This window comes from Oncorhynchus kisutch, linkage group LG11, assembly GCF_002021735.2.
Source record: "Oncorhynchus kisutch isolate 150728-3 linkage group LG11, Okis_V2, whole genome shotgun sequence".
Taxonomy (NCBI): domain Eukaryota; kingdom Metazoa; phylum Chordata; class Actinopteri; order Salmoniformes; family Salmonidae; genus Oncorhynchus; species Oncorhynchus kisutch.
In genome coordinates, this window is record NC_034184.2 from 7478088 (window position 1) to 7494305 (window position 16218).

Here is a 16218-nt window from a genome sequence, read left to right on the forward strand (position 1 = left end):
TAAGTCTCACACTGACCTCCACATGTACCGTGCATACGCACAAGCACACACACAGATCCTCACACACATAGCACAAGCCTTCGATGCCAGATTTGACCCCTTTCTGTCTTCTTCTTCCCTACCCAGGGTGCTCCTGGTTCTCCTGGCCTGCCCGGACCTCCAGGTCCCGCTGGCGGCGGTTTCCATGTCGCACCGATCTACAACCAGGAGAAGGGACCTGACCCCATGCGAGGAGGAGGAGGATACCACTACCGTGCTGACGAGCCTGACATGATGAACGACCGTGACATGGAGGTGGACACCACCCTGAAGAGCCTCAGCCAGAAGGTGGAGAACATCCGCAGCCCTGAGGGAACCCAGAAGAACCCCGCCCGCATGTGCCGTGACATCAGGATGTGCCACCCTGAGTGGAAGAGCGGTAAGGTCCAGGCTCAGTCCAGCGCACGCCGCAGACAAACATTGGTTATATAGTATGTAGGCATGCTGTGATCAGTGATTGGTTGGTTGGTTGGTTGGTTGGTTGGTTGGTTGGTTGGTTGGTTGGTTGGTTGGTTGGTTGGTTGGTTGGTTGGTTGGTTGGTTGGTTGATTGGTTGATTGGTTGGTTGGTTGAATGAATGATTGAATTATTTAATTTATTCAATATTTAAAAAGGAAACATCAAAGAGCTAGCAACCTCCATTAATAACTCTATCAATATAATAACTTCTACTTTATTGGACCTCTATGGTCACCTGAAGCACCTTGATGGCTTATATTCTGTTCTCTCTTAAACCCACAGGCCAATACTGGGTGGACCCCAACCAGGGCTCTCCTCTGGATGCTGTCCAGGTCTTCTGCAACATGGAGACTGGAGAGACCTGCATCTATCCATCCCAGGACACTGTCCCCATGAAGAACTGGTATACCAGCAAGAACATCAGGGAGAAGAAGCACATCTGGTTCTCAGAGTCTATGGACAACGGCTTCCAGGTAAGGACCATTCAGCGTAACCATGTGACAAGGACTACAATCAGAGCTCGGGTAGAAATGACTCAGATTTACACTCAAACTTGGATTACTGGAGACATGGGTCTTGACTTGGACTAAAGTTTTAGTGACCTGCCTTCACTACAAATCTGCCTTCATGATACTAACCCCCCTCCTCTCCTCTCCAGTTCCAGTACGGTAGCGAGGGCTCCAACCCAGAGGACGTCAACATCCAGCTGACCTTCATGCGCCTGATGTCCAACGAGGCATCCCAGAATGTCACGTACCACTGCAAGAACAGCGTGGCCTACATGGACAAGGGCACGGGCAACCTGAAGAAGGCTGTGCTGCTCCAGGGATCTAACGAGATCGAGATCAGAGCTGAGGGCAACAGCCGCTTCACATACACTGTCAGCGAGGACGGCTGCACGGTGAGACACCTACTACTATTGTCCACTTGTACTGTCCTCTACTCTTTTCTCTTATCTTTCAACTCCCTTCTGCTGTCTGTTATTCTATTCTCTCTTCTACCCTCGTCTTTTACTGTTTTCTGTCTTCTACCTCTCTTCTACTCTCCTCCATTCTTTTCTTCTACTCTCCTCTAGTCTCTTCATCTACTATCATGTATTCTCTTATTCTACTCCCCTCTATTCTCTTCTTCTACTCTCCTCTATTCTCTTCTTCTACTCTCCTCTATTCTCTTCTACTCTCCACCATTCTCTTCTTCTACTCTCCTCTATTCTCTTCTTCTACTCTCCTCTATTCTCTTCATCTACTATCATATATTCTCTTCATCTACTCTCCTCTATTCTCTTAATCTACTCTCCTCTATTCTCTTCTTCTACTCTCCTCTATTCTCTTCATCTACTCTCCTCTATTCTCTTCTTCTACTCTCCTCTATTCTCTTCTTCTACTCTCCTCTATTCTCTTCTTCTACTCTCCTCTATTCTCTTCTTCTACTCTCCTCTATTCTCTTAATCTACTCTCCTCTATTCTCTTCTTCTACTCTCCTCTATTCTCTTCTTCTACTCTCCTCTATTCTCTTCATCTACTATCATATATTCTCTTCTTCTACTCTCCACCATTCTCTTCTTCTACTCTCCTCTATTCTCTTAATCTACTCTCCTCTATTCTCTTCTTCTACTCTCCTCTATTCTCTTCATCTACTCTCCTCTATTCTCTTCTTCTACTCTCCTCTATTCTCTTCATCTACTATCATATATTCTCTTCTTCTACTCTCCACCATTCTCTTCTTCTACTCTCCTCTATTCTCTTAATCTACTCTCCTCTATTCTCTTCTTCTACTCTCCTCTATTCTCTTAATCTACTCTCCTCTATTCTCTTCTTCTACTCTCCTCTATTCTCTTCTTCTACTGTCCTCATTTTGAATTAAAAATTGTGTGAAATCCATGTTATGAAACTAAAGATGAAGGAAGTAACTAAATAAAACAGAGGTTATATAGAGGTTAGTGTGTCATCAATCATCTTTACTAGGACTGGTTTCTGATTCTGACCTATGCTCTCTATCTCTCTCTCTCTCTCTCTCTCTCTCTCTCTCTCTCTCGCTCTCACTCTCTCTCCACAGTCACATACTGGCACATGGGGCAAGACAGTCATCGACTACAAGACATCAAAAACATCTCGCCTGCCCATCATTGACATCGCTCCTATGGACGTTGGTGCACCTGATCAGGAGTTTGGCGTCGAAGTTGGCCCTGTCTGCTTTGTATAAAACCAAAAAGAAATATGGACATGAAATTGTTTGCAGTCATCTCTAATTCTATTTTCTATGCATTACCTACAAACTCATTCGGCTGCCACTGGTCCACGAGCTTAAAACTACTCTGCTGAAGACGTCGTTTGCATGTTTTTGATTCTGAAGAAAATACATTTGGGGGACTGCTACTTCAACCGAAACTTACAACAATCAAGGACACTTAAAAAATCATATTTTGTTTCCACTGGCAACAAGAAAACAAGTGTAATATGAAGTGTAAAATCCCCATGGAGAAACACAATGAGATACAGGTGACTTTTTTGCCGTTTTTTACCACTGCGGAAGGACAATGAAAGCAACAAATGCTATGTACCATTTTCTGGTATTAAATACATCTTAAAAACGACAGTGAAGTGTCTTCTTGTTCTAAATTTATGACAGAAAAACACCTGAACATTCACATTAATTTTGAATACATTAATGGCTACCTCAGAGAAGAACTCCATGTTACCCAAAATGTTTCACAAACCCTAGGGCCGATTTTACACTACAGGAATATTATTGGATAGAAAACAAATGTCGAAGGTGCTATAATATCAACTCATGAGGTCCAGTTATTGGTCTTTGTTAGAACAATCTTTCCTGTCATAATTAGCTAACAACCATCGGATCTTTGGTGCTAACAAATCAACACGCTGTCTTCCTTGTTGTCAGGCTAGTACAATTGTTTTCTTTGCCAAGTGTTGGTTAATTAACAGTTCTGAAATATGTTTTACTGTGGATATAATGCATGCCAATGGTGTCTGGTGTGGATTTAGGGAAGTGGTTATGTTTTCAGTTGTATTTCATTTCCCCAGCTGATGTTTGTGTCCACCCTCTATGCTACCCTTGTGATTGTCCCTATCACTGCATCACTAAAGCACCACTCAAACCCTCCTGATGTTTGTGTTTTGTTTGTTGAAGAAAAACGTTTTAGGTTTCTAAAAAAGGAAAAGAGTTTGACAAAATCTGAGAAGCAGACACACCTTCATGGTTTTGAAAAAAGCAAATCTGTACTGATGTTGTACATGTATAATAAATCAAGATGTTTTTAATTATTTGGATGCTGAATAAAGCATGTGAAGTGGTCTACACAATGTTTGACATGTCCCCTTGGCTTTCTCCATTCGGCTCACATCAAACCGACAGACAATTCAGCGACCGTGACTGATTATACATACAGGGCAACTGATAAAATAATCTCCCAAATAACGTAAAAGTTTAACTTTCATTAAAATCTAATCTTGTAGGTTTATAGTCAAACACAAACTTCAAATAAGCCGATGTTGGTCTTGTTCTTGGGAAACATAATGTTGAGGCATTAACCAACATAGCCCTAGTTATTACAACTGACTCAAACCCTGACGAGTGGGACTTGTAGGACATAGAACACATTGGTAAGGAGTATTTGGGATAACAAGGGATGTTTATTTAACATTTATTTAACTAGGCAAGTCAGTTAAGAACACATTCTTATTTACAATGATGGCCTACCAAAAGGCAATAGGCCTCCTGCGGGACGGGGGCTGGGATTGAAAATAAAATCTAGGACAAAACACACATCGTGACAAGAGAGACACCACAACACTACATGAAGAGAGACCTATAAGACAACAACACAGCATGGCAGCAACACATAAAAACAGAGCATGGTAGCAAGACAATATGGCAGCAACACAACATGGCAGCAACACATAAAAACAGAGCATGGTAGCAACACAACATGGCAGCAACACAACATTGTAGCAGCTCAAAACATAGTACAAACTTTCTAGTTGGTTTGGTTGAAAAAAACGTATCATTTTCTAAATGTCCAGTGCTCCTAATTTCCAATGACACAGTAATTGCGCAATAATAAATATGAGTTGACTTCTGAGCCAAATCACCATTTTGTTGGGATCCAAGAATTAGTAATGTAGCCTTGTACTGAACTCTGGAGGTTTTCGGTGGAACAGTTCTGAATTAGACTAGGCTACAGTGAGGGCTACAGTCTATCTACCTCACACGGGTCTGTGAGGTCTACCCACTGCAGGTCTACGTGTTTTTGTTTCCGGCCAGTTCCATTCCAGAAGGATATCCTCCAAACCAGGCTTGGCGCTACACATCCACAAATGCAGTCACAAAAAGAAGACATGCTGAAACTTGTGGATTATGTGGATGCAATTCTACTAAATTTGCAATGTCCTTTTATAGATCTTCCGTATTTTTCATTTGAAAATGAAGCGCAGATGGCACGCGGAGTTTTTATCCTGTTATTTTACTTTTTTTTAAAGAGGATTTGTCTTCCTGAAGACGACGTGGATGAAGTGGATAAAAGTCAATGATGCCTCTGTGTGGTTACCCTGTAATTAGTAGTTTATTTGTTGTGCTTTTTAAAAATGGTGTTCCTAAATTGCTTCTATTTGATAGTAGTATGTTAAGTACTAGGCACGTTATTGGCAGCGCTCCTCTGATTAATAAGACATCTCTGGACAAATGTTATTGCCTGGTAATTACAGAATTATTACACAGGCTATTTGGGGATCGAGATTACCATTAAAACAACAATGGAGTCAGTTAGGGGTTTTATTTAGAAAAAACATGGATTATATATATATATATATAAATAAGAAAAATTCTACCACTACGTGTAGGCTATTTGCCTACCAATGATTAGGTTTAGGAAAGTATTTATGGTAACAGGTATTTAGGAAAGTAACAGGTCTGGAGAGCCTTTACACACCAAAGGAAAAAAAACGGTGGTTTGATTCATTCTGAAAATTGCCACATTCAGTTCTTTAACCCATGTTAATGTTGGAAGATAAGTGTAAAATAATTATTATGGGAGAATAGTGTACAATAGTAGGCTATACCCTGGTCTATTGCCTGCACTATTCATGGGACTGTGTGATGACACAGACAAGTAGTACGCCATTCGTCGGGTCGGTTAAGGCTTGGTCTCCACTCTGCTTTATAACATTCAGTTAGACTACATGTCATTTTTTAAATTATCATGTGTTACTAATGGTCCTCAGCAACAACCACATGGCCGTGACGGCGTTTACAGAGGATGCAAATGAAGGTAAAAATCACAATGTAATTAAATGGAATGATAATGTAGGCTACATCATCTGACGGGAACGAACAGTGAATTGGTAGTTGAGTATGTGTGGTCATTAAGTCTACTGACAGTCGATAATGATAGTGGCTAATATTTAACATGATAGAAACAGGAAACGGAGAAAGTAGGGGTAGCTTATAATTAAGACGCTCGAGAGTGCCCAACACTGCAAGTTAAAGCGCTGTACAATTGAAATCATACACAATGGCACAGCATTTCATCAACTTTACGATGGGAAAGTTGATATGTTGATATGCTTCAGTTTTGTTACCATATGACTGGTTTCACATTTGTCTCCAGCGATTATAAGGTAAAATAGATTTTAAAAATAATTGTCATTTATATTTACAATTCCCTACTCATTTACCTAGCTCTTATCAATAGCTCTAAACAAGTTGTAAATTACAGTGCATGGAGAATTGTGTTATTTCTATAGGAAAAAGTAAAGTAGATGATTTTCCCTCTTGGAACCGGCAGGTTCGCATGACTTTATTCATCGTTTCATTGCGTTAGAATATGCATAGAGAGAAAAGTGCATAAAATGGGGATTAATTCCCTCATAAGAATGTTGAGGTCAAGGATCAACCTCAGCTGTTTGGTGCCATGACTACCACGCTGAAGCGAACGCATTCACATGCGCAGACACTGTTTGTGACCATGTGAGAGGGAATAGTGGAGCCTAACAGCCTTATTCTAATATTGATTCAATTAAATGTTTTCCTCATCAATCTACACACAAAACCCTATAATTGCAAAGCGAAAACAGTTTTTTTTTAAAATGTCTGTATGGAGCTGCTGCTCCAGTTTCAACTTCCACCTGACTGTGCTGCTGCTCCAGTTTCAACTGTTCTGCCTTATTATTATTCGACCATGCTGGTCATTTATGAACATTTGAACATCTTGGCCATGTTCTGTTATAATCTCCACCCGGCACAGCCAGAAGAGGACTGGCCACCCCACATAGCCTGGTTCCTCTCTAGGTTTCTTCCTAGGTATTGGCCTTTCTAGAGAGTTTTTCCTAGCCACCGTGCTTCTACACCTGCATTGCTTGCTGTTTGGGGTTTTAGGCTGGGTTTCTGTACAGCACTTTGAGATATCAGCTGATGTACGAATTTGGAAAGGCACACACCTGTTTATATAAGGTCCCACAGTTGATAATGCATGTCAGAACAAAAACCAAGCCATGAGATTGAAGGAATTGTCTGAGGACGCAGAGACAGGATTGTGTCATGGCACAGAGTTGGGGAAGGGTACCAATATATTTATGCAGCATTGAAGGTCCCCAAGAACACAGTGGCCCACATCATTCTTAAATGGAGGAATGGTGCAAAGTACAGAGATCCTTGATGAAAACCTGCTCAGGACCTCAGACTGGGGCGACGGTTCACCTTCCAACAGGACAACAACCCTAAGCACACTGCCAAGACAACGCAGGAGTTGCTTCAGGACAAGTCTGAATGTTCTTGAGTGGCCCAGCCAGAGTCTGGACTTGAACATCTCTGGAGAGACCTGCAAATATCTGTGTAGCGACCCTCCCCATCCAACATGACAGAGCTTGAGAGGATCTGCAGAGAATGGGAGAAACTCCTGAAATACAGGTGAGCCAAGCTTGTAGCGCCATACCCAACAAGACTCGAGCCTGTAATCACTGCCAAAGGTGTTTCAACAAAGTACTGAGTAAAGGGTCTGAATAAATTTGATTTTCAGTTGTATTTATTTTAAATAAATGTGTAAGTTTTTGCTTTGTTATGATGGGTTATTGTGTATAGATGAGGGAAAATATATTATATATAGTAGTATATGTGTCGGGGGGCTGGGGTCAGTTTGTTATATCTGGAGTACTTCTCCTGTCCTATTCGGTGTCCTGTGTGAATCTAAGTGTGCGTTCTCTAATTCTCTCCTTCTCTCTTTCTTTCTCTCTCTCGGAGGACCTGAGCCCTAGGACCATGCCCCAGGACTACCTGACATGATGACTCCTTGCTGTCCCCAGTCCACCTGGCCATGCTGCTGTTCCAGTTTCAACTGACCTGAGCCCTAGGACCATGCCCCAGGACTACCTGACATGATGACTCCTTGCTGTCCCCAGTCCACCTGGCCATGCTGCTGCTCCAGTTTCAACTTCCACCTGACTATGCTGCTGCTCCAGTTTCAACTGTTCTGCCTTATTGTTATTCGACCATGCTGGTCATTTATGAACATTTGAACATCTTGGCCATGTTCTGTTATAATCTCCACCCGGCACAGCCAGAAGAGGACTGGCCACCCCACATAGCCTGGTTCCTCTCTAGGTTTCTTCCTAGGTATTGGCCTTTCTAGGGAGTTTTTCCTAGCCACCGTGCTTCTACACCTGCATTGCTTGCTGTTTGGGGTTTTAGGCTGGGTTTCTGTACAGCACTTTGACATATCAGCTGATGTACGAAGGGCTATATAAATAAATTTGATTTGATATATTTAATCTATTTTAGAATAAGGATGTAACGTAGCAAAATGTGAAAGTCCGGGGGTCTGAATGCACTGTATACCTGACTTGGAATTTACTGGTACACTTTGAAGTTGATCCACTAGGTGGTGGTATAGACCAAATATCATAATCCAAGTTGAATATTATTATCTATTTCGCTCTCTCTCTCAATGGCTTTATTGGCATGGGAAACACATGTTAACATGTCATATGTCTATATAGTGTTGTAACAATGTGCAAAAACGGAAAATAAATAAACATGGGTTGTATTTAAAATGTAGTTCTTCACTGTTTGCTCTTTTTCTTGTGGCAAAAGGTCACATGTTGCTGCTGTGATGGCACTGATATTTCACCCAGTAGATATGGGAGTTTTTCAAAATTGGGTTTGTTTTCTAATTCTTTGTGGATCTGTGTAATCTGAGGGAAACGTGTCTCTGGTCATACATTGGGCAGGAGGTTAGGAAGTGCAGTTTAGTTTCCACCTTAGGCTATGTGCACACTGCCACCAATCTTCTCTTGAGAGCCAGGTCCGCCTACGGCGGCCTCTCTCAATAGCAAGGCTATGCTCACCTGAGTCTGTACATAGTCAAAGCTTTCCTTAAGTTTGGGTCAGTCACAGTGGTCCGGTATTCATTATTTGGTGTTTTACGTTGTACAGAGTCTCAATTTGGTGTTTGTCCTATTTTATAAATTCTTGGTTGGTGAGCGGACCCCAGACCTCACAAACATGAAGGGCAATGGGTTCTATATCTGATTCAATCATTTTTAGCCAGAATGTTTGTTTGCCAGATCTCTCCCTCGCTCTCATAAGCAGTATGTGTTCTATGTGGAGTTGCGCTAGCCGGGTCCCATATGTGCTGTAGCAACATATTTTGACAAACGAGTTGGCTAAAGCCCAAACAAACCAGACCACCAGTTTAGGGCCAGGTTGAGCTACTGTATTGAGTCTCTACTAGTAGTAACAGTAGACTACTCCCTGCTGGGCCACCAGGTTGATCTACTGTATTGGGTCTCTACTAGTAGTAACAGTAGACTACTCCCTGCTGGGCCACCAGGTTGGTCTACTGTATTGGGTCTCTACTAGTAGTAACAGTAGACTACTCCCTGCTGGGCCACCAGGTTGGTCTACTGTATTGAGTCTCTACTAGTAGTAACAGTAGACTACTCCCTGCTGGGCCACCAGGTTGATCTACTGTATTGAGTCTCTACTAGTAGTAACAGTAGACTACTCCCTCCTGGGCCACCAGGTTGGTCTACTGTATTGAGTCTCTACTAGTAGTAACAGTAGACTACTCCCTGCTGGGCCACCAGGTTGAGCTACTGTAGTGAGTCTCCACTAGTAGTAACAGTAGACTACTCCCTGCTGGGCCACCAGGTTGAGCTACTGTAGTGAGTCTCAGCCTGGTAGGGCTTTCTTTTTTCTGAAATCAAGGCCAGTGGGAGAAATAAATAAACAAATATTCACTACTGTCACTGAGTGAATCTGAAATGTCACTACTTTAATGCCTTACTTTTGACTCGAGCCCATAGGGCTCTGATCAAAAGCAGTGCACTATAAAGGGAATAGGGTGCCATTTGGCACCTTGTTCAAAGGTAGTGCCAATTTCGATGCAGCCACTATTTACATGGTTTAGACGCAATACTCTCCCATTACCGAATTCATACCGCTACCTAAATAGTAAAGACCCATTTATTGGCTCATAGCCTCATCAGCCTGTTACCAACCCTTAGTAGTTTTAGAAAAAATGGTTTGACCAGTTACAATGCTATTTTACAGTAAACAAAATTGACAACTGACTTTCAGCACGCTTCTAGGGAAGGACATTCAAGAAGCACAACACTTACACAAATGACTGATTGTCTGAGCGAAATTGATAAAAAGATGTTGGTCTGTTTTGTTAGACTTCAGTGCGGCTTTTGACATAGTCTGCTGTTGGAAAATTGTGTTATGGCTGCTATGTTGTGGATAAAGAGTTACCTGTCTAACAGAACACAGAGGTTGTTATTTAATGGAAGCCTCTCCAACATCCAGGTAGAATCAGGAATTCCCCTAGCCAACTGTGTAGGCCTCTTTTAATCTTTACTAACAACATGCCACTAGCTTTGAGTAAAGCCAGTGTGTCTGTATGCGGATGACTCCACTATACACATCAGCAACTACAGCGATTGAAATGGTGGCAACATTCAAAGAGCTGCAGTTTCATAATGGGTGGCAAGGAATAAGATCGTCCTAAATTTTACAAACTAAAAGCATTTGTATTTGGGAGAAATCATTCACAAAACCCTAAACCTCAACTAAATATTGTAATAAATACTGTGCAAGTTGAGGTGACTAAACTGCTTGGAGTAACCCTGGATTGTAAACTTTCATGGTCAAAACATATTGATGCAGTAGTAGCTAAGATGGGGAGCAGTCTGTCCATAAAGCACTGCTCTACCTTAACAGCACTATCAACAAGGCAGGTCCTACAGGCCCTAGTTTAGTCGCACCTGGACTACTGTTCAGTCGTGTGGTCAGGTGCCACAAAGTGACTAAATTGCAACTGGCCCAGAACAGGGCTGCACGTTTGGCCCTTGGATGTACACAGCAACCATTAACAATATGCATGTCAATCTCTCCTGGCTCAAAGTGGAGGAGAGTGACTTCATCACTACTTGTATTTGTGAGAGGTATTGACATGTTAACACCAAGCTGTCTGTTTAAACAACTAGCACACAGCTCAGACACCCATGTATACCCCACAAGACATACCACCAGAGGTGTCTTCACAGTCCCCAAGTCTAGAACAGACTATGGGAGGTGCACAGTACTACATGGAACTCTATTCCACATCAAGAAAACTAATGCAAGCAGTAGAATCAGATATATTTTTTATGGAACAGCGGAAACTGTGAAGCAACACAAACATAGGCGCATACACACATGATAACATACGCACTATACACACACGTACACATGGATTTTGTGATGTAGCTATGTGGTACTGCTGTAGGGGCCTGGGGGCACACACTTAGTGTGTTGTGAAATCTGTTATGAATATATTGTAATGTTTTTAAAATTGTATAACTGCCTTCATTTTGCTGGACCCCAGGAAGAGTAGCTGCAGGAAGAGTAGCTGCAGGAAGAGTAGCTGCAGGAAGAGTAGCTGCAGGAAGAGGAGCTGCAGGAAGAGGAGCTGCAGGAAGAGGAGCTGCAGGAAAAGTAGCTGCAGGAAGAGTAGCTGCAGGAAGAGTCGCTGCAGGAAGAGGAGCTGCAGGAAGAGTAGCTGCAGGAAGAGGAGCTGCAGGAAGAGGAGCTGCAGGAAGAGTAGCTGCAGGAAGAGTAGCTGCAGGAAGAGGAGCTACTGCCCTGGCAGGAACTAATGGGGATCCATAATAAATACAAATACCTGGAAGGTCAATCATTATGAACCGTCTGCCTCTGAATGTGTCATAGCTCTGTTTGTTAGTCACTGTGATCTGAAATGGAGAGATGTTTTACCCTTACACTGTTACAGGCTCCAAACTGTGCCCAGAAATATCCTTTATGCAATTCATGCTTCAAATATGTTTCAGTGCAGAATCATATTTCAACTGAGTTAAGTTTTAAATTAAATCCTCATGACAGCGTCTGTGTCCCAAATGGCACCCTATTCCTCAGCTTGGCTACGGTCAAAAGTAGTGCACTATGTAGGGAATAAGGTGCTAAATGGGGCCCCTAGTTGATGAGTTGGTACTGTGTACTGCTATCATACTCTCTCCCTGGACCAGTAGAGGAAGCCGTTATCATGGAGTGCGTCTGGGTAAAATGAAGCCAGCTGGGAAGGACTGCATGTTGCACATAAACAGCATGGGATCATTGTAGACCCACTCTGCTTTTCAGAATGGGAGAGTGAGAGTTTAGACACTTACCAATGTGCTGTAAATTGTTCTAGATGCAAGTGTCTGCTAAATGATTCAAATGTTATGTAAATGATGATCACTGCAGACTGCTGCATGAATGTCATTTGTGACACACCTATGCATGTAATGATGCTTTAAATGAAAAAATGTGAAGAAATTACAATTAACATTTATCTGTTCATTTGGAATGCATTACGCTGTTGCTATTGGTCAATCACAAACTTCAGGTTCTGCTGTTTTTAAAGGTGACTTAATCTCCGCCTTACCATAGTGTTTCAGGAAGGGTTCAAATTCATTCTGGACTGTCTTTCTCTGCAACTGGAACACAAACCGCTGCCACATGGGCATAATACTGTGTACAAGTAGATAGGAACACAAGCACCAAAGGATATCACTAGGTTACATTTACATGAGGTTACAAATAACATGGAACTTGGGCAGTGAACTGATTTGCACTTGAACACCGTGTCCACACCACTACTCAGCCTCATGGCATACAACAATACACTTGACATAGCTGCTGAAATTATATTTACAGTGATTTCACAAACTGCTGTCATCCGACATCAGCATATATACTGGCAGCACTATTGTTCTTACCAGTGATTAAATAGTTTTATAGTAAGTTCTCTAAAATATCTATTGTAAAAGACGAATCATAATTTGATATATATATATATATATATATAGGATAAATGATCAATGTAAGTAAAAATCAACTTGTTGTCATTGACTAAAATAAATCAGCCTGCCCCGTCTGCCATCTTGTTTTGAGCTGTGATTACATCTAAACATTAACAATAACAAGGGAGGTTAGCATTTTTGCAGGGGTATGACATTTGTGCATCTAACCTTCTCACTCATTAGCATCCACATGAATGTATTAGTGTTTAGAAACATATATTCTTATTTACAATAAAAGTCACTTCAAAATGTCTCAAATGATTTACCATGTCATTATCTAATGGGAACAAAATAATCTGAAACACAAGCAAAGCATACTCCAAGAAAGGTTCAAATCTCACTTTGAGAGAGAAAATCTCATATTTTAGGACCCAAACTCAGGTACTCATGTCTTTCCTATTCAACTAAACTGCATGAATAAGGCTTGAAATGACTTCTATTTTTTGTAAATATATTATAATCAATTTATAAAACGACTAAGAATTCACCTTCCTTTATAACTGTAAAATACATATTTGTATGTTTAATGTTAGAAAAAGTGCATATTTTCTAAAGGTTTCTCTTGATCAAAATGTCTGCCCCATCACTGTGATTTTATATTGTTATATTTTTTTCCGATCGTTATGTTAAACCTTAACTGCCTACATATTCTGAGATATAGCTCATTTAGTCTTTATTCGTAGCTAGAGAACGCATTGGACGGACACGGTATGGAGCGCATGAGATGCAGAACCAGACTAGGCGACAGCCTACAATTGAAGAGCCTACAAACCAACATGGTAGGTTTTATAGTGAAGCTGAGGAAATATTCTACCCTACACCCTCACAAGAATGTCACAATGTCTCTCACTGCTAAAACATTGTATAACATTGTATTATCAAACTTGTAGGCCAGACAGGTAGTGGTTGCAGGATGCGACGATATTAAACGGACACCGTAATCTGACGCACTCGGGTTCTTCAGAGTCCTAAAGTGCCCTAATTTTTAGAATAAAGTAGATTTGTTTATTTGGCTCGTCTACTTGATATCACAATTGTAATGATATAAAAAGTGTGCATGAAGTAGGCCTCACAAATATGTTGATTATCACTAGGTTTATATTCCAGGTGTAGGAATTAATACGTAGAGGACCTGCGAACACGACCGGCGCTATGACCCCGTTGCGCCCGATCCCCAGCAGCGTTAACGTGGGTAAGTGATATACGGGATCCTTGAGACGTCCATACCCTAAACCATAATTTAACCATAACCCTTACCTAACCATTTAAAATGTCAACGGGGTAATTCCAGAGGTGGGACGTCCCAAGGAACCCGGATAGCACGGACCGTTTAACGCGAGCGAAGAGGACACAGTGGCATAAATCAGCAGCTCAGAAAATCAAGAGATCAAAATGATGCTGCTGCTGGTGAAAAGGGATTAAACGGAATAAATCTTTCGTCAGTGGAAAATCCAGCGTTCATGAGGTTACTGTTCCAGTTTTCTGTTTTTGTAACCAGTGCATTTTATCCGGGTTTTTGGTCAGGTTGGCGTTTTAATGACGAATGTATCGTTTTCAATTTCCATAGGAAAACACTGGATGCACGCAGCCTAAAACAATACCGTCGTTTTAAAAATTCTCTTCTGCTATTCAATTCTAGTCGGCACGGCACACAGGCTCACCGTCTCCCCAACATAATTGACTGTCAGTGAGAACGGATCAATTTGTGCTGACAACCGAGGAAAGGAAAGAAAAATATGTCGTTGCTGAGCAGCGGTTGTGATGCTTGACTGATCATGATGAAGACCGATTCCTCATCTTCCAAAAGCACCGGCTCCGGTTCGACGTTGAGGAGCCCATCCCCGCACCGGAACGCATACGAGGCGGGGATGCAGGCGCTGAGGCCTGCCAAGGACAATGCTGCAAAAGGCGATCATATGCAGGAAGGCCCCCGCGGCCGCAGGAGTTATGGCTCCAATGTGCACCGTATCAAGAACATGTTTCAGCAGATGCAAGGCCCAGGGAGCACATCTCCCTGCCTGGAGGGAGGGGAGGACCCAGAGAAGACTACTGAGAGAGTGCGTCTCTCCCTCCCCAGAGCCGGTAGCCTGAATGAGAATGTGGACCACAGCGCCTTGCTGAAGCTGGGATCCACTGTTTCAGAGCGGGTTAACCGGTTTGACCCTAATGCCAAAGCGGAGAATGGGCAGGCTCTCCAAGCTTCTTCACCCAGCTACTCCAAGTTGCAGGGGACACGGAAGATTTTGGAACAACAGAAGGCGGCCCAGCAGCTGGAGCGGGAGAAGCAGGCTGCTGCCACCAACCGGGTCCTGCTGAAGACAGAGCAGAGCTCGGGCCTGGGCATCCAGGATGGCAGGCTGGACATGGTGGCGCGGTTCAATGGCAGCACAGAGTCCCTGGACAGCCTGGACACCACCGAGGCCGTGTCCCCCACCGTCTCCCAGCTCAGCGCTGTCTTCGAACGGGCCTCAGAGCTCCGCAACAACCTGCATCGCCTCTCCTCCACACCTCCGCTGCCCTCCCGGGGGGTCAGCACCAAGGTGGGGGTGCAGCTCAACTCTAAAATCATCTCTAAGAGGGCGAACCGGGCTTCTGCCCTCCCACCAACCAGCCAGGAGGAGGAAGGTGGTTGGGGCCGCAGCCAGAGGGACCAGGATGGTCCTCCCAGAAGCCTCAGGGCCTCATCCTCCTCCACCTCCGATGGCCAAAGCGGAGGGCAGAATGGAGGCCACAGTGGCCCCACACTCCCTGAGCCCAGAGAAGGCCGGGATAAGACTGGGCCAGACTCTGGGTCCCAGGCCAAAATGGAGGGCCAATCTGAGGATCGTTCTGGCGACCTGGAGCCCAGCAGCACCATAGTTAAATCTGACATCCACCACTCCTCTCTGGAGAATGGTGAGAACAGTACAGAGAGAGAGGCCCAGGTAAGGGAGACCTCTCCCAAGGGCACTAGCAGTGAGAGGGGGAGACAGGGTGGAGATGGAGAAATTGGCCAGGGGGTACAGCAGAGGAGGGGGAAGAGAAGACTGTAAAGGAGGATCAGTCAGGGGGTGAACAGGTGACTATCAGAATTTACAGCGCAGTGGGGGAGGACTCTGGAGGGAGCCAGCAGGAAGAGGAGGAGGATGAAGATGAGCCATACGAGCCCGAGTCCAGCTGTCATGAGAAACCTGGGCTGCCTGAAGAGGAGGACCCTCCACCCAGCCGGAAGATCTGCTTCAGCACGGGGCCTATCAAGGTGAGTTCACACTTACCTTATTGTAGAATAAACACCCACACATACACACACATACATACATACATACATACATACATACATACATACATACATACATACATACATACATATACACACGCATACATACAT

The 16218-nt window shown here is 43.2% G+C and overlaps 2 protein-coding genes across 2 annotated transcripts in view; both read left to right on the top strand.

The window, feature by feature from the left end:
• LOC109879686 (collagen alpha-1(I) chain-like) overlaps window positions 1–3821 on the top strand; it is a 33522-nt gene extending 29701 nt beyond the window's left edge. The window contains exons 46-49 of the mRNA XM_020471849.2: window positions 127–418; window positions 781–971; window positions 1157–1399; window positions 2554–3821. Coding sequence (XP_020327438.1) covers window positions 127–418; window positions 781–971; window positions 1157–1399; window positions 2554–2700 — 873 coding nt within the window. The 3' untranslated portion in view covers window positions 2701–3821. The remainder of the gene's footprint in view (window positions 1–126; window positions 419–780; window positions 972–1156; window positions 1400–2553) is intronic.
• A 10185-nt stretch (window positions 3822–14006) lies between these two features.
• The window catches only part of LOC109879687 (neurabin-2-like), a 43725-nt gene continuing 41513 nt past the window's right edge, over window positions 14007–16218 (top strand). The window contains exons 1-2 of the mRNA XM_031835229.1: window positions 14007–15824; window positions 15857–16089. Of these exons, the coding sequence (XP_031691089.1) occupies window positions 14627–15824; window positions 15857–16089 (1431 nt within the window). The 5' untranslated portion in view covers window positions 14007–14626. The remainder of the gene's footprint in view (window positions 15825–15856; window positions 16090–16218) is intronic.